Source organism: Myotis daubentonii, chromosome 19 (assembly GCF_963259705.1).
Source record: "Myotis daubentonii chromosome 19, mMyoDau2.1, whole genome shotgun sequence".
In the NCBI taxonomy this organism is placed as follows: Eukaryota; Metazoa; Chordata; class Mammalia; order Chiroptera; family Vespertilionidae; genus Myotis; species Myotis daubentonii.
In genome coordinates this window covers 13231932-13249951 of record NC_081858.1, presented here as the reverse complement: position 1 = coordinate 13249951, position 18020 = coordinate 13231932, and the positions used below count along the sequence as shown (strand labels likewise).

Below are 18020 nucleotides of genomic sequence, written 5' to 3'. Positions count from 1 at the left end.
TGTTCCACGTATTTTGTGAATTCATTGCTTGATTCCTGTATGTGCCCTGAGCAGGGATCACCCCTGCAACCTTGGCCTATCGGAGGATACTCTAACCAACTGAGCTATCTGGCCAAGGCTAGTCTGATTTTTTTGAACTAGTTCTGCATCCCTGGAATAAACTCCTCTTGGTAATCTATAATAATAAAAGCATAATATACTAATTAGACTGGACGTCCTTCCGGACGACCTTCCCTTGAAGCCAGGGCTTCAAGGGAAGCCTGGGTCTCCGGTGCCAGAGGAAGGCCTACTCTTGCATGAATTTCATGCATCGGGGCTCTAGTAGTATAAACACTTTTTTTTTTTTTTTTAATATATTTTATTGAGTTTTTACAGAGAGGAAAGGAGAGAGATAGAGAGTTAGAAACATCGATGAGAGAGAAACATCGACCAGCTGCCTCCTGCACACCCCCCACTGGGGATGTGCCCGCAACCAAGGTACATGCCCTTGACCGGAATCGAACCTGGGACCTTTCAGTCCGCAGGCCGACGCTCTATCCACTGAGCCAAACCGGTTTCGGCTAAACACTTTTTATGTTGTGTCAAATTCTGTTTGCTCTGTCTTGCTAAGGATTTTGTCTTGATTTTTACTTGGCCCATTACTTTGGGTTTTTTTGTTGTTGATGATGCATTGTAGGCATTCTATATATATTCTGGATATTAACCCCTTATCAGATATGATTTGCAACTATTTCCCCTTCTGTAGTTTGCCTTTTCAGTCTGTTAATTGTGTTCTTGGATGCACAAGTTCTAAATGTTGGCGTAACCCAATGTATCTTCCTTTTGTTGCCTGTGCTTTTGAAGAAATTGCCAAGTCGAATGACCTAAGCTTTATGTCATGTTTTCTTCTAAGAGTTTTTTAGGTTTAGTCTTTGATCCACGTTGAGTTAATTTTTGTGTATGGTGTAAGGTTTGGCTCCAACTTCATACTTTTGCGTGTGGGTATCCGATTTTCCCAACACCATTTGTTGAAAAGACTGTCCTTTCCCCCGTGAATGGCCTTGGCACCTTTGTTGAAAACCATTTGGCTGTATATGTTAGGTTTTATTTCTGGGCTCCCTATTCCTTCATTGCTTTTATGGCTGAACACTATTCCATTGTGTGGCTATACCATTTTTATTTATATTGTATCTTGGTATTTAATCACTGGGCATTGTAACATCTGAGCCCTTGCCTAGGATCCTCCCTTTGATCATCAGAACATCATGCCCTTTGAAAACAGTGTCTGTTTTGCTTGCTTACAAAGAAAGCTGGCAGTGTATTCCGGGGAAAGGCCAGCTCGGTTGCTGAGCTTTCTCCCTCTGTTACAAACCTCTCAGCAAAACAGAAGTAATTCATTTTGCACTCCCCACTGCTGATCGGCGCAGTAACACCCTCTGTACCTGGAGAATGTGCCCACCCCAACCCATGTGCCAAGTGTCCGTCTGGCACACAAGCTTCATGTTTGTTTCTGGAGAGGAAGGAGAGCACCAGCTGACGTTTTTGAGCGCTTCCTGGGTGCTTTTGGCCACACGCATTATCTTATCTCATCTGGTATATTCCTCGCAGCAAGCCCTCCACTTGGGTACTGCTATTCACTGGGGGGGGGGGGGGGGGGGACTGAGGCTCGGAGGAGGTCAGTACCTTGGCCAGGGCCACAACGCTGGTACGTGGAGGAGCCCAGGAGTCGGCAAAGCGCACAGCGCAGGGATTCGCCGCTTCACTGAGGGTCAGAAGCCCCGGGCCCTGGCGACCACCGGCCTGGGAGCTTCTGGCAGCCAGGCCCCTGGGCGCACCTGTGCGCGGCCCCAACGACTGCTTCCTGTCTGGTCGCAGACTTCAGGAAATATCAGAGACCCAGAGCTGCCTCCAGCTGCAGTGCCAGTTCTGAGGCTGGAAAGCTTGAGTGTAGAGAGGAAAAAGTTGGTGCTTTTTTTACTCCCCCTCACCCCGTGACGTCGGAAATTCCGCCCCCGTCTCCGTGGAAACCCGGCGTCCGTAGCCGCAGTCACCAGGGGCGGAGCTCCGAGCCGCGGCTCCGCCCCGAGTGCGCAGCGGCTCCCAGGTGGGGAGCAATCACTGTCACCCCGTGTCCCCTCCGTTCCTCTCCTCGGCTGCCCGCCTTCCCGTCGGCGTTCGTTCCCCAAACCACATCCTGGAGGCGCTCTGCTGCCTGGTCCTCAGCCCGGCGGGCGCACCGGGCGTCGGGGCCTGAGGGCCGCGCGCTGCCTCCCGATCCCCGCGGCTCCCCCCCCCCCCCCCTCGGCGGCGCCGATTGGCCGCTCCCGGGCCTTCCCCTGCGCGGGCTCCGCTGCCCAGCGGAAAGTTTTCTGTGTCCGGAGGAAGTTGGACCTTTGGAGGCTGCGGGGCCCTGCGCGGCCATGGAGATGGAGGAGCCCCCTTTGCGAGAGGAGGAAGAGGAGGAGGAGGAGGAGGAAGAGGAGGAGGAGGGCGAGGCTGGCCCCGAGGGGGCTCTGCGCAAGAGCCCCTTCCAGCTGACCGCCGAGGACGTGTATGACATCTCCTACGTGGTGGGCCGCGAGCTGATGGCGCTGGGCAGCGACCCCCGGGTGACACAGCTGCAGTTCAAAATCGTCCGCGTGCTGGAGATGCTGGAGACGCTGGTGAGCGAGGGCAGCCTGGCGGCGGAGGAGCTGAGGATGGAGCGGGACAGCCTCCGGAAGGAGGTGGAGGGGCTGCGGAGAGAGGGCGCGGCGGCCAGCCCCGAGGTGAGTGCGGGAGGCAGGGGCGCGTGGGGCAGTGCCCGCTGGCACGGAGGCCCCTTCCCCCCCCCCCTCTCTCTTTTAAAATATACTTTTAAAATTGATTTTAGAGAGGAAGGGAGAGGGAGAGATAGAAACATCAATGATGAGAGCGAATCATTGATTGTCTGCCTCCTGCACGCCCCACACAACCCGGGCTTATGCCCTGACCAGGAATAGTGATCTCCTGGGTCATAGGTCGACGTTCAACCACTGAGCCACACCGGCGGGGCCTCTTTCCTCTCTTGAATATCCATGCCTCTTCAAGCAGAGCACTGCGAGTATCCAGCCCACAGCTTGGAAACGCTGCTATTGTAAACATTTATGGAGCCGTTACTAGGTGCTGGGCCCTGTCCTGCGTAGTTCTAAATCAGTGGCCGCTAGCATTTTTGACCATGACCTAGAGCAGTGGTTCTCACGCTCTAGCGGGCATCACCATCCCCTGGGTGTTCTTGAAAACACGGACTGCAGGGCCCCAGCCCCAGAGTTTCTGATTCAATAGGTCAGGACTGGGACGTGAGAAGCTTCCAGATAATGCAGATGCCATTGGTCCAGACATCACACTTTGAGTGTCTTTGACCCAGATTAAGAAGTAAAGTTTGACTAAAGAGAAATTAGTTTTTGACCACAAAAAAGACCCGTGTGAGAATATTCAGTAGCTTTATTCGTACTCGTGCCAAACTGGAAAGAATCCAGACGCACCAGAGGAGTGGGTGGGTTTTTAAAGGGTGGTATATCCATGCGGTGGAATGCTACACAGCTCCGAAAAAGAACAGAGTGCTGATACACACAACTGTGTGGATGACCCTCACAGGTGTTGCTTTGAGAGACAGGAGCCAGGCGCAAAAGACAGCCTACCATATGTGAGATTCAGGAACAGGAAGAATAATCTTTACTTATAGAAGACAGATTGGTGCTAACCTAACGCCAGGGAGGGGACAGCGAGAGGGAGCAGGAAGGAAATGCACTGTGGTTATGTGGGTATATACATATGGCAAAGATCATCAAGCCATAAACTCAGGAGTAGTATGTTTTACTGTATGTATGTTATACCTCCATTTTACAGGATTACATTTCAAGAAGCAACATGATGCACGGTCATATTTCCTACTTTATGAGTTTTTAAATTCTTGTTGCAACTCACTAAATTAATATCATACTCAGGGACAGTTTTCATCTTCAGCCACAGTTTTAAAAATAAGATCTGCCCTAACTCTCTCGGTTAGTCTTTATACTATATTATACCCATTTTACAGAAATGGAGGCATAGACCAGGCAAATAATTTATTAAGGACTTCGAGCAAGTAGGAGGTGGAGGCAGGCTTTGAGCTCAGAGATGCTGGTTTTACCCACACCATACTAAAACGGCCCTTGGACCTTACACTGTACCAGCATTTGCTGAGTGACTGCACTGTGCGGGCTCTGGGGCCATGGAAGTAAATCAGACGAGGGCCCTGCCTTCTGGCGGCTCACAGCTAGTGGGAGGGGTAGGACGCACATTCCTCCAGAACTCGGATCCAAGATTACAGACTGAGGAGCGAGCCCTGGCAGCCCAACAGCCAGGGTCGCTGAAATTCCCAGGGAAGAGTGAAGATTTCTGGTAGCTCCCCTGCTGCACTCGAATTTCACCTACTCCTTAGTCACGGGGGCAATGATATTTGCAGATAAGGCTCTAATATATATATATATTAGTGTGGCTCTTCCACAAAATACCATGTGTGGGCACGCACGTACAGTGCGTTTGAAACTTCGGGGCCCACGCGCAGAAGTCGGTATTTTGTGGGAGAGCCACATTCAAGGGGTCAAAGAGCTGCATGTGGCTCGCGAGCCGCAGTTTGCCGACCACTGGGCTAGGGCAAGGCTCTACTTTTGTATCATCCTAGGAGGTGCTTGAATATCATGATGAGCAGCCTGGCTTTTGAGACACGAGAGCAGTTCAGTGACTCACCCAGCATCACAGCTCATGCCCTGTGCCCTTCTCCCGTCACCTTCAACTCCAGGCACAAGGACACGGAGGAGGCCCCACCAGGGGCCATGAACAGTGTGACTTCCCATAGGGGCACAGCGGACAGGCTTCATCAGCCAGCAGATGAGATGGCACATTTTCCTCCCAAACCACAGACTTCAGAACGGGGGGGTGGGGAAAAGGCAGAGAGAATGAATGTTTAGTTCCCTTAGACAGTTCATACAAATAGGCCTTATTTTTTCATTTATACTTCTAAATTATTATTTTAATTGTGATCATGTACACATAAAATTCACCGCTTTAACCCTTTTAAAAATCAGTAGCATTAAGTGCATTCACATGGTTGTGCAACCATCACCACCATCCTCTCCAGATCTCTTCATCTTGCAAAACTGAAACTCTGTGCTCATGAAACAACAACTCCCCGTTTCTCCCTCCCCCCAGCTTTTGGTAACTACTGTTCTACTTTCTACATCTATGAATTTGCCTATTTTAGGTACTTCCTGTAAGTAGACTCATATAATATTTGTCCTTTTGTGACTGGCTTCTTTCACTTAGCATAATGTCTTTAAGGTTTATCCATGTGTCACAATTTTCTTCCTGTTTTTTAAATCCTCACCGGATGACATGCTGAGAGAGAGAGAGAAACATGGGTGTGAGATTGGTTGCCTCCCATATGCGCCCTGACCTGGGCCGGGGTGCAAGCCTGCAACCAAGGGACATGCCTTTGACCAGAATCAAACCCGGGACCCTTCAGTCCACGGGCCGACGCTCTATCCACCGAGCCAAAGGACCCTGGCACTTTTCTTGGAGAATGGTTTTACCACCAGCCAAACACTCCCCACAGGCAGCACCTCCTCTCCTGAGGGCCCCGGGGGCAACCAAACCAGAGAAGGTTGCTTTCTGGGGTGGACAGCTCATCCTCCTGAGGGAAGCTGCATCAGTGACATCTTTTCTTCCAGGGAAGCCTGGCACCAGGCAAGATGGTGGTTGACCTGACCGACCCCAACCGGCCGCGCTTCACCCTGCAGGAGCTGAGGGACGTGCTGCAGGAGCGCAACAAGCTCAAGGCGCAGCTGCTGCTGGCGCAGGAGGAGCTGCAGTGCTACAAGAGGTGGGCTCTGCCGCCTGCGAGGGCGCCTCAGACGTCCCGTATTCGCTCCCATGTCCATTCAGCCAGCTTATCCGAGCCCCATGATGCCCGGCCGGCCGTGGGGGTGTAGCCGTGACCCAAATGGAGCAAGTGCATGCCCCATCTAGGGAGACAGGTAGGCAGCAAGGAAGCCTGAAGTAAGCGCTCAGGGTCATGGTCTCAGTGCTCTAAAGAAGATAAAAGCAGGGGGTGTGACCCAGACCCAAGTGCTGAGGGAGTTGGGGGGGAGGGACTTGTTTTATTTATTTGTTTGTTTATGTGTTTATTTTTAAAATATTTTTTTATTGATTTGAGAGGAAGGAAGAGGGAGAGAGATAGAAACATTAATGATGAGAGAGAACCATTGACTGGCTGCCTCCTGCATGTCCCCCACTGGGGATCAAGCCCACAACCCAGGCATGTGTGCCCTGACCTGGAAGAGAACCGTGACCTCCTGGTTCATAGGTCAGTACTCAACCACAGTGTCACACGGGGGGCAGGGAGGAACTTGTTTCAGATTGAGTAGTTAGGGACAACCCCGCTCAGGTGAAGGGCAGGAAGCAGGCGACCATGTAGAGATTCGGTAGGACCAGAATGGAGCGAGAGGTTCAGAGAAGTTCCAAGACCGGAGGTGGGAACCAGCGTGGCCAGTTAAAGAGACCCAGCAGGGGGGACCTGAAACGCAGGGGAGGGTGGTCTGGAAGAGACTGGGGAGTGGTGCCTTGTCCACCACGGGCAAGAGCTCTGACTTTATTGTAAGCAGGGAAGGTTTAATCGAGGGAATGACAAGATCCATTTAAAGGATCAATGAGGTGATTTTGATAACTGAACTATTTGGTTATGAGAGGATATCATTGCCCTTTGGAAGTATACACTGAATTATTTTTTTTTCTTTTAAACATATTTTATTGATTTTTTACAGAGAGGAAGGGAGAGGCATAGAGAATTAGAAACATCGATGCGAGAGAAACATTGATCAGCTGCCTCTTGCACACCTCCTACTGGGGATGTGCCCGCAACCAAGGTACATGCCCTCGACTGGAATCAAACCTGGGACCCTTCAGTCCACAGGCCGACGCTCTATCCACTGAGCCAAACTTGCCAGGGCTACACTGAATTCTTTAGGAATAAAGAAGTAAGATGTCTCCAACTTACTCTCAAGTGGTTCAGAAAGAAAGTAGATGCATGAAGGGTGGGGTAGGTAGGTGAATCGGTAGGTGGATGGAAAGATAAGATAAAATAAGATTTAAAAAGGTAAGATGGGATAAACATAAATAATTGGGGGATCTGGGATAAAGTATTTGGGAAGTCTTTTTTGCTAATCTTACAACTTTTCTCTAAGTTTTAAATTATCTAAAAATCCAAAGTTATAAAAGATCACAATAATATGTGAACGGAGGGACTATAGGACAGTGATGGCGAACCTATGACACACGTGTCAGAGGTGACATGCGAACTCATTTTTTTGGTTGATTTTTTCTTTGTTAAATGGCATTTAAATATATAAAATAAACATCAAAAATATAAGTCTGTGTTTTACTATGGTTGCAAATATCAAAAAATGTCTATATGTGACACGGCACCAGAGTTAAGTTAGGGTTTTTCAAAATGCTGACACGCCGAGCTCAAAAGGTTCGCCATCACTGCTATAGGACAAGGGAAAGAGGAAATAAGGAAATTGTTGGCGTATCAGGGTTGGACTTTGCTATATCCACCTGAGCCTCTGTCCCCCAAAATGTTGTCTTTCATGTTGGTGTTCCTTGAAAAGGGGGCGGGGCTGTGTGGTTGCATGGCTCTGGGAAACACTGAATTACACAGGTGGGTTTCTTTAGAGGCAGAAGAGGGTAAGAGCAAGCGCATAAAAACGCAGAACCCGCTCATGGTTAGCAGTGCTTGCCACGGGTCAGCCCGCGGCTGAGTGTGTCCCAGGCATCATTTCACTCAGTGCTCACTGCAGGCCTGTGCGGTCAGGTACCTGCTGGAAGTCCACGGCTGCTGGTGGCAACAGTGAGGCGTGTCCTCAGGCAGCCCGAGCACAGCCTGCACTTTCCATGTCAGGCCACCTTTGGACCCTGCACGTCTGGAAGGCAGGGCGGATCCTGATTCCAGACAAAGCCCTGAGTGATGTTATTCTTTCCGTTCTTTCCTCGAGCATCATGAAGACAGCAGTGGCAAAGCAGAAACGTTCTAGGAGGCCAAATCCGAAAGGGCTGAGTTTTGTCAACAGACGTTTCATTGTCTGCCTTCTGCCGAGGTTGGAACCATGTTCATGGAAAGACCTGTCTTTGTCTCATTTGATACGTATTTCAGGCACAGGTAGTTAACTCCAGGAGCCGCCAGACTGGCAGCTTGTGAGGGAATAAAGCAACACCCTTTGTTTCCAGTGCTGAATTCCCAGCAAACAACAGGTGTGCCCTTCCCATCTGGCGCAGGCCGAGACAGCAGGGTTGGCTTGGTCTCTCGCGCTCTCTGTCCTGGAGAAACAAGCCTGTCAACTGAGGTGTTCTCTTAGCAGTGGCATCTGGAGGCCTAAGCTCATACTAACGATCATTATATTTTTTAAGAAATATTTTTATTGCCGTAGCCGGTTTGGCTCAGTGGATAGAGCGTCGGCCTGCGGACTGAAAGGTCCCAGGTTCGATTCCAGGCAAGGGCATGTACCTTGGTTGCGGGCACCTCCCCAGTAGGAGGTGTGCAGGAGGCGGCTGATCGATGTTTCTAACTCTCTATCTCTCTCCCTTCCTCTCTGTAAAAAATCAATAATATATATATATATATATATATATATATTTTTTTTTTTTTTTATTGATTTCAGAGAGGAAGGGAGAGGGAGACAGATAGAAACATCAATGATGAGAGAGAATCATTGCTCAGCTGTGTCCTGCACGCCCCCAATGGGGATGGAGCTCACAACCAGGGCATGTGCCCTGACCGGGAATCAAACCCTGACCTCCTAGTCTGTAGGGTGACGCTCAACCACTGAGCCATGCTGGCCAGGCCTATAGATCATTTTAGATTGAAGGCAGCTATGGTAGGCTATTTCCATAGGTGGCCACAACTGTTGTCCCCATCCCGCATGCTTTTTGCCAGGAGACTTTTCCTCTCCTCTCACCAAGCAGTAGAGACTTCCCTCCCCTTGAATCAGGGCGGCCCTGTGACCTGCTCTGGTCAATGGAACGTGCCATTTGGCTTAAGGATCTAAGAGACCTCCAGGCTTCCATTTTTTATGCTCTTGGAATGCTGCCTTGAGACCGCCATGCTGTGAAGAAGTGAAGGCAGTCACAAGGAGAGGTCACGTGAAGGAGAACCAAGGTGCCCCAGCCGACAGCTCCAGCCCCCAGCTCATCCACCAATTCATGCAGCTGCTTGGGAGCCACCAGGCCAACCCTAAGCAGGACAGCCATCCTGAGACTCATAAGCCACCCTGTGATAAATCTAAGTTTCAGGGCGTCAAATAACAATAGATAGTGGAAAGGGGAAATTTTAGATGATGCGTCTTATGAAATATTAATATTATAATAAAAATATTTTATTATAGTAACTAATAAGAGTCCACTCTTTGCAATGGAGAGAGAAGGGTGGGTTCTGCTTTCCGCAGTTCATATGTAAAGGGGCGTCTCAGTCAGCTCAGCCTGCCGTAACAAAATATCCTAGACTGGGGGCTTCAGCAATAGAAGTGTCTTTTCTCACGGTTCTGGAGGCTACGAGTCCCAGATCCAGGTGCCAGTATGGCTGGTGCTGACATTTCCTGACTCCTTGGCAACTTCCTTCCGGCTGAGTCCTCACATGGCGAGAGAGAGAGAGAGAGAGAGAGAGAGAGAGAGAGAGAGAGAGAGAGAGAGAGAGAGAGCGCATGCGCGCAGCCCTCTGGTGTCTCTCCTCACAGTTGATTGGCCCATGTAGCTGGGAAGGATCCTGGAATTGCTCTCAGAAATAAAGAAAAAACTGCAAGGAAGACCTCGGGGTGGGCACCAGGGACTCGGTGCCTCTTTCTCTCCTCTTTGCTTCTCTTTGTTTGTCCTCGCTATCTTGCATACGGACAGCCCTTCTCTGAGTCCTAGGAAGCATGACCCTGGCAGAACAGCCTTCCTCCAGCTTCTGCCCATCAAGTCCCTCCTGGGATCACCTGACCCCCATAGCTTCTCAGTCACTATCAGTCTAGCTCTGTACCATCATCCGACTTACTATATGTATTTTTTATTTTACTTATTTTCTTACTGACCATTCCCTTCCCCACTGGAATGTAACTTGCATGAGAGAAGATATTTTCTGTTTTGTTCATTGCACCATGGCACAGTACGTCACTTAATAAATATTTGTTGAATGAGTGCCATGTATTATTGTCTCACTTAATCCCTCAATCCTAGGAGGTAGGCACTTCTGTTATCCTCATTTTACCATTTAGGAAACCAAGGCCTAAGTTAAAGAATTTACACATGGTCATACTCCTACAAAGTGGAGAAGCTTGAACTGGTAGCCAATGTAATCAGACAAGAGAAGGAAAGGAGAGGTTTCAGCATTGGAAACGTGGAGAGAAGAGTCTCCTGTGGAGAGAAGAGTTTCTGACTCCAGAGCTTTCCGTGCTGAAATTATTAATGTAATAATAATGATTGAGATTCTTCACTTTCAGCCCTAACCGGTTTGGCTCAGTGGATGGAGCGTCGGCCTATGGACTGAAAGGTCCCAAGCTCGATTCCAGTCAAGGGCATGTACCTGGGTTGCGGGCACATCCCCAGTAGGAGGTGTGCAGGAGGCAGCTGATTGATGTTTCTCTCTCATCGATGTTTCTAACTCTCTATCCCTCTCCCTTCCTCTCTGTGAAAGATCAATAAAATATATTAAAAAAAAAAAAAAGATTCTTCACTTTCAGGACTGCACAAATAAGAGGTCTGCAGTAAAACACCCCATTTGTCTGCCCCCCTTTCTCCAGTGGCCTGATTCCAGCAAGAGAAGGCCCGGAAGGGAGAAGAGGAAAGGACTCTATGGTTGCCAGGGCCAGCAACGCCAGCAGAGACAAGGAGGAGAAGACCATCATAAGGAAGCTGTGAGTCACCTTGCTGCCCGCTGCTGCCACTGAATGAGTGGCGGATGGAGTGGGGGCGAAGGGAGGCTGGCCGGCTGCCCCGGGTGGGGAGGTCCTAGTCTCCTGGTGGTAGTGCTGTAGCCAATAAGAAAACTCAGTTCCAGCCCTGGCCAGTGTTCTCAGTGGTTAGAGTGTCAGCCTGAGGACCAAAGGAGCTCAGGTTCGATTCCTGGTGGACTGAAAGGATTGATTTTGAGAGAGAGAGAGGACGGGAGAGGAATAGAGAAATAGAAACATTTGGCAGGTATCTGGGTGCATCCCTGACACTCCTCGGGGTGCGTGTGGGAGGCAACCAATTGATGCTTCTCTCTCTCTTACCTTCCTCTCTCTAAAATCAACAAATAAAATTTAAAAATATATATGAGCCCTCGAAATCTGATGGATATTTTACACTTGCAGCACATTTCAGTAAGACCAGCCATGTGTCAAGGGCTCTTGGGACGTGTAGCTGGTGGCCACCATATTGGGTATCAGGGCTTTAGCCAGTACACGATAAGATCCTTTGTCTTTGACGAAGAACTGAGTTCAAATGATTTAAATTTTTTTCAATCATGATAAAATATACATAACAAAGTTTATGATTTTACCTATCTGTAAGTGTACACTTTAGTCATAGTAAGTATATTTACATTGTTGTGCAACCATCACCATTATCCATTCCCAGAATTTTTTCATCATCCCATCCTGAAATTCTGGGCTCATTAAACACTAACTTCTCAATTCATCCTTCTTCCAGCCCCTGGCAACCACCATTCTACTTTCTTTTTCTTTTTAAAAATGTTTTTATTGATTTTGAGAGAGAGAGAGAGAGGACGGGAGAGGAATAGAGAAATAGAAACATTTGGGAGAGCGAGAGGAACATCATTGATCGGCTGCCTCCTGCACAGCCTCTGCTGGGGCTCGAGGCTCCAACCGGGCATGTGCCCTGACCGTGTATTAACCGGCTACCTCTTGGTTCCTGGGTCGACGCTCAACCACGGAGCCACACTGGCCGGCCAGTCTACTTTCTGACCCTATGAATTTAACTAGCGTAGGCTCCTCATCTAAGTGGAATCACACAGTATTTGGATTTTTGTCTTTGTTCGGTGGATAGAACCGAGGGGGAGCCATGGGAGGGCTGAAGCTGGGGAAAGACAGCTCTACACAGTGACGGGGACCTTTGGTTGCTACGCGTGGATCGTAGGGGGCGACGGGAGGCTGTTGAAGTCTGGACTGGGGGTGGCGAGGCGGGAGATGAACGTGGTGGGATTAGGGATATATTTGGGGCATGATGACGGATGACTAAGATGTAGCAGATGGGGGTTGGGGGGGGGAGGACTTGAGAACAACTCCCAGGTTCCTGGCTCGAATGACTGGGCAGGATTGATGTCACTTCCTGAGAGAGGGCACCGGGGTGGAGGAGGGGCGGATGGCAGAGCACTAGGGCCTGGATCCAAACCAGCTCAGGGCTCGCACCAGCCATTGCTGGCAGGGCTGCCAGCAGCACTCAGGGAGTTCTTCTTTGATAAGAAGCAAGAGCCTAGATCCCATCCTGACTTCTCAGCCTCCCACCCCGCTGCAACCCCCACCCGGCGATCTTTGCTTCGTTCCCATAACTGGAAATAGCGCCGCGATTGTACTTTCCGATCAACCCCAGACATCATTGTTCCTTTTCCAAACTTTGCAGGAAAACACTGAAAGTTTGGTATTCAGATAGCTTTGTATGATTTATGTCTTATCTAAGAATTCACATGCTAATCTCTATTTTTTTTTTTGCCAAGATCCGTTTTATAGTTGTAGGTAGCATTGAGAAGCTATTGCTTCCTCTGCAATAAAACCACCTAAAATTTAAAAAAAAAAAAAAGGTGGCAGAGTCCCTCTGTTAGTATGCGCAGTGGTTAGTGGGCCTAGGCTCGCAACTTTCTGCGTGACCTTGGGCCTGTGACTTGACCTCATAGAGCCTCGGTTTGCTCATCTATAAAATGGGGATGACCTAGCCGGTTTGGCTCAGTGGATAGAGCATTGGCCTGCAGACTGAAGGGTCGCGGGTTCGATTCCAGTCAAGGGCATATGCCCAGGTTGCGGGCTCGATCCCTAATAGGGAACGTGCAGAGGCAGCCCATCAGTGATTCTCATCATTGATGTTTCTATTTTTGTTATCTCCCTCTCTCTCCTTCTCTGAAATCAATAAAAAGATATTTTAAAATAAATAAACAGAACATGGGGATATTGGTTGTGCTCACCTCCTCAAATTGTTGTGCGTGTGAGATGAGCTTTTGGATGAAAAGCCCCCAGTCGGAGCCTGTTCATCGTAAGCCCTGAGTGCATGTTTGAGTCCAAGGCCTGCTTCCGGGCGCTCAGCAGCGGGTCCTGTGCCCCTGCCTTGTCTGTCTGTTCCCTCTGACCCCTCTCTCCCTCCACCCAGGTTCTCCTTCCGATCTGGGAAGCAGACATAGATCCGAGGCGGCGGTTCTCAGATTCTAGAAGACAACCCACCAGGAAGACTTCCCATCTGCTCAGTGCCACGCGGACCCACTGCACTCGCTCGTGTTTCCCCTCAACGCCGTCCGAGGAGCGAGGAGGTGAGGTTCTCTCTCCATCACGGTCTCCCCGGCTGCAGAACTGGACACCCCCGGAGGCTTGGCCAGGGCAGGGCAAGTGGCACCCAGAAATCAAGAAAGCAGAAGGAAAAGGAAAAAAAAAGCAGAAGGAAAAGAAAAACCAACAGAAAATAAAAAAACGAAAGCAGAAGGAAAGTGCACGGGGGCCACCACCTGCCCACGTCAGCCGTCGAGGGATCTCGGCGCTCTGCCTCTCCGGCCCCACACTTGACCTTGCTCTTCACCACTTGACCTTGCTCTTCACTGTGTGGCAGCCCTAGCAGCCAGGCACCAGCCCAGAGGGAGAGGGGAGAAAGCCGGAAAGCGTGGTATCGACCTTCCGGGGCCTTCACTGATATTTAGTGACTATCTGACTTTGCTAACAGGACTTTCGTTACGAGGAGATTTTTGTATTAAATGACTTCCCTTCTTTAAGTATTTTAGAGTTGTCTCTCAGCTTGTGTGACCTTTCAGGTCTCGGTTTCCACATCTGCAAACTACGTGTGCATGGAGAGCTGGTGTATCTTTGGTGCATTGAGTCTAAGTGATGTACCATTATTTTGTGTGTCAGTGTGAGAGAAAAAATGTTACAAATTATAACATGAAGACATGGTTGACTTTAAGGCTCATTGATTTCAGAGATGTTAAATGTGAAGAAGATGTACATTTAGGAATTGACGAAGTACAGTCTGTAGACAGTGGGTGCCTGCACTTTGCGAAGAAACTGACGAGCCGGGGAGCCTGTGTCCTTAGTAAAGGCCGCTGGTGCTCTGCTGCAGGGACCTTCATTCTGTAACAAGTCGGGGACACGGGGGCTGGTACCCCCCCCCCCCATTTACAGAACTGGAGACTGAGCCTCCGAAAGGCTGAAGTAGGCCACAGGTCATGTAGCTAGGAGGCGGCCGCCCAGGATGTAAATGCCTAAGGCCTGGTTCTTATCCATGGAGCTGTGCAAGCTGTTCTCCAAAAGTCACTAACATTCATCATGAACGCAATTCATGGCAGGCCTTGCCTGTGCCGTTTGAGTACCCCTGCGGGCTGGGTAGTTATTCCCATGGTACCCCTGGGTCCCAGCACTGCGGGGCTAAGGGATTTGTCGAAGATCCCAGCCCTAAAGTGGTGGAAAAGGGGCTTGAGCCCAGGTGCAGACTTCCCAGCCCAGGCCTCAACCCCTTGGCTTCCTGAGAAAAGTCAGCAACGTTTACGAGTCTGGTGGAGAATGCCATCTCAGCACTCTCAGGTCAGGGCCCCAACTCCGTATGACACCGCCACCCTGACGGGGTGCTCCCCTCTTAGTGGTGGGGGGATCCCTGCACCTTCGGGTGAGGGCCAACTTGGGAAACAGATCTGAGTCCCGACTTCAGGACCACCTGGGCCAGACCAAGGGACAGCGAGAGCAGAGGAGAGGGGGGAGGGGCGGCTCCTGGGACCGAGTGTGGAGTCCAGCCGAGACCCATCCTCCACAAGCCTGACATCCCCAAGCCCCACTGCACAGCTGACCTCCAAGCCGAGGCTGTAACAACCCATGGCGTGGACCCCCAGGACACCCCGCAGAGCAGGCAGGCAGAGGCGGTTCCCACTCAGACAAGCTCCCGAGAGAGTGCAGGGTCTGTCCAAGGGGACCGGCGGACCACCTCGCCAAGGCGGTGCTGGAAGCCGAGTTCTGCTTGTAAACCAAGGACACTACCCAAAGGATAGTCCCACTCCGCTACTCGAACCAACAACCCGTCGAGGGCTGGCAGGAGGGACTTGCAGCACGAGGCAGGCGCGGCTGGTCCCTGATCAAACCCAGGATCTCAGAAACGAGTGACAATCACAGGCTCAAGTTTGTGCTCACGGCGTGCCAGGCGCGGTCACTGTAAGGGCCCAAGATGCACAAACTTATCTTCAGGCTCCGGGACCCCTTCTACAAATGAAGCAACTGTCCCGCAGGGGGACCGGCACTGCAACTGACGGCTGAGGGGGGTGTGATCCTCCTACAAGACCCCGAAAACCCACCCCTCCGCTCCCACCTCCACGCGTAACAAACAGACACACAGGTGGCCTCGCCTGGCAATAAATATTTTAATTTTTGTTTCATTTTTATGATGACAAATAATTTTCAAGTTTATTTCCTTTTGTTTTTTAAATACAAAGCTAAACCACAAACAGGTACAACCGAGACATTTTACTTCACATTGACACGCTCCGTCGGATCCTCCTCCAATTGGCTGACCACTGACCAGGCAAGTGTGGGGCGGGGGGGAAGACTTTCCTAGGTAGCACCGTCGTGAGGCTGGGGTGCGCGGGGTGGGGGCTGGGGGGCACCAAGGTTGAGGACAGGCTCTCACACCTGTCTCCATTCACATTTACCTGGGGCCAGGGGGCCCGGAGACCCCAGGTGGTGGTTCCGGAGCCAGGCCCCCTGGACCGCAGGTGGAGAGAGTGAGAATCAGTGCCCCTTCGGGAGGGAGGGGGCAGCTACCTACACCTCCTGCCGTCACAATCATCACAGTCGTGGTGAAAACTGTACCCTTAGCCTCGATCCCTGGGTGCTGCACCTGCTCCCTCCCCTTGGGGTGGGGCCTGCACTCCAGGGCTCGCGGGCTCACCCTTGGTTCACGGCTGCGCGGTCTGCGTGTCGCAGGAAGAACACCAGGGGGTCTGACAAACAGCATGACAGCAGGTCTGGACCTTTCAACCCAGCAGAACCGGGTCAGGGTGGGGGTGAGGGTGGCTATTTGGTGGGGGGAGGATTGGATAAGTAATTTCTGGTCCCGCTACAAAACTTTATTTTTTATTAGAATAGAGTACCATCTCAAATCTCTTCTATAAAAAAACAAACAAAAAAACCAAACCCAAAGTAAAAGGAAAAAAAAAAAGAAAAAAACGCAGCCACTCCACTCACTTTATGACCTATGTACATGTAAGTTGTTTTCTGTGGTTTTTCTCTCTTTCTTTTTTTTGCCTTTTATGTTTTTTTGATTTTTATTATTTTTTTTAAAATAAATTCAGTGTTCACATTTCTATAAAGAATTACCCCAGTTTCGGGAAGCGCTGCCCTGGTGGGCCGGCTGAGCAATGCTTTTCCCTGCCCGCGTCTGCTGACTCCCCGCCCTGACGCTGCGAGGCGCCCGGACACGCAGCTGCCCAGACACGCGGCCGCCCGTGGAAGAGTAAACCTCGGCACCGGCCCCTGCCCACGGGCACCGGGTCAGCAAGCTTTCAAGAAAGCGGAGGGGAAGACGAACTTACTGCGAAACCCTTTAAAAAAGATTCATACACTTCCGTGTGCGCCTGTCCAGACGGCAGGAAAACAAGAGCTTGGGAGCATCCCGTGGGGGCCGTCGGGAGGCAGCGGGCGTCTCCTTGGCCGCCCCGCGCTGCTCGTACATCGGGGTGCGCGCTCGGACGTCGGGGTGCGGGGAAGAGTCCGGGCTCCGCGGCCCCCGCTTCCTGGTTCGTGTTCGAAGACTCTCTCCTCTGAAACCTGTGCCGAGCCTGGCTGCATGCAGCAAGCGCGGGAAGCACAAACGTTCGGCTTGTATGCAAAAAAGGTACAAAAACAACTAGAATATAAAAGTTTTGGTAATATAAGGCCATCTGTTCAAGTCCACTGTGGAAACCTGTAACAGATATTTAAATACTACAGTGAAAAGGCATCTTAATATACTTTTTAAAAACATCTGAAGTAATCTGCTAATATTAAGTGTGTGTAAAAAAAAAAAAAAAATCAATTCCCTTTGAGGGCACTTTGTCCACTGGAGGGGGAGGCGGGCGGTTAATGCTTCAGCCAGGGGTAGGCCTCGATGGAGGCCCTGCTGCGGTCCCCGTAGTCGTACAGGAGCTCCTCCCCCGCCTCGATGTCGCGGGAGGCGATGAGGATGAGGTGCGGCACGCCGTCGATGTCGTGCAGTTTGGTTTGGCAGTTCCCACATTTACTGTGATTGATCAGTCTTCCCAGGCGATTTGTCTCCCTAGTTGCATCCACGCTGGCGGGGAGGGAGGGCAACAGAGGACGATTAGGTTGATAAAGAGGCTTTTGAACGCAGCCAGAGTCACACGTGCTCTCAACTCTGGTAGGATGTCAATTTATGGCCATGCCTTTTGGGAAAACAATTCAACTAAAAAAAAAATCTTCAGCGCCTAGAGAGGCAGCGGGTGGGGTGTCCCAGGCAGGGGGTGGGCGGAGGCAGGAACGCAAAGGGCTCTTTGTGGAGGCTCGGGAGGCAACTGTGGAGCTCGGCACAATCAAGAAATGAATACAAGTCAGTGGTGCTGGGAATGACGGAGGCCGTGCGTGTGCGTGCGTGTGCGTGTGTGTGGGGGGAGGGCAGGGAGTATGGGAACTCTCTGTACCTTCCACTCAGTTTTGCTGGTCCCTAAACCTGCTCTAAAAAACAGTCTATTAAGAGACAACCCACAACAAAAAGCAATCCACTACACGGGCCATCTGGAGAGCGGAGCAGCCAGCAATTTCCAGAGCTGCCATGGCCAAATG

At 50.7% G+C, this 18020-nt stretch overlaps 2 protein-coding genes across 12 annotated transcripts in view; one reads left to right on the top strand and one right to left on the bottom strand.

The window, feature by feature from the left end:
- The first annotated feature begins 582 nt into the window (after nt 1-582).
- RILPL2 (Rab interacting lysosomal protein like 2) lies at nt 583-16409 on the top strand. Of its 2 annotated transcripts, XM_059676070.1 has the most exons (5): nt 583-2747; nt 5709-5860; nt 7836-8132; nt 10809-10922; nt 13366-16409. In XM_059676070.1, the coding sequence occupies exons 1-5, from the start codon at nt 2400-2402 to the stop codon at nt 13394-13396; spliced, it is 942 nt and encodes a 313-aa protein (XP_059532053.1). In that variant the 5' UTR covers nt 583-2399; the 3' UTR covers nt 13397-16409. The 2 variants fall into 2 exon arrangements, with proteins under 2 accessions (XP_059532053.1, XP_059532054.1); XM_059676071.1 differs by lacking the exon at nt 7836-8132 and having other exon boundaries at nt 1847-2747.
- Nucleotides 15586-18020, bottom strand: part of KMT5A (lysine methyltransferase 5A) — an 18520-nt gene continuing 16085 nt past the window's right edge. For 5 of the 10 annotated variants that reach the window (XM_059676066.1, XM_059676068.1, XM_059676067.1 and 2 more), the window contains one exon: nt 15586-17511. In XM_059676066.1, coding sequence (XP_059532049.1) covers nt 17301-17511 — 211 coding nt within the window. In that variant the 3' untranslated portion in view covers nt 15586-17300. The remainder of the gene's footprint in view (nt 17512-18020) is intronic. The other 5 variants (XR_009450065.1, XR_009450063.1, XR_009450062.1 and 2 more) reach the window with 5 other exon arrangements.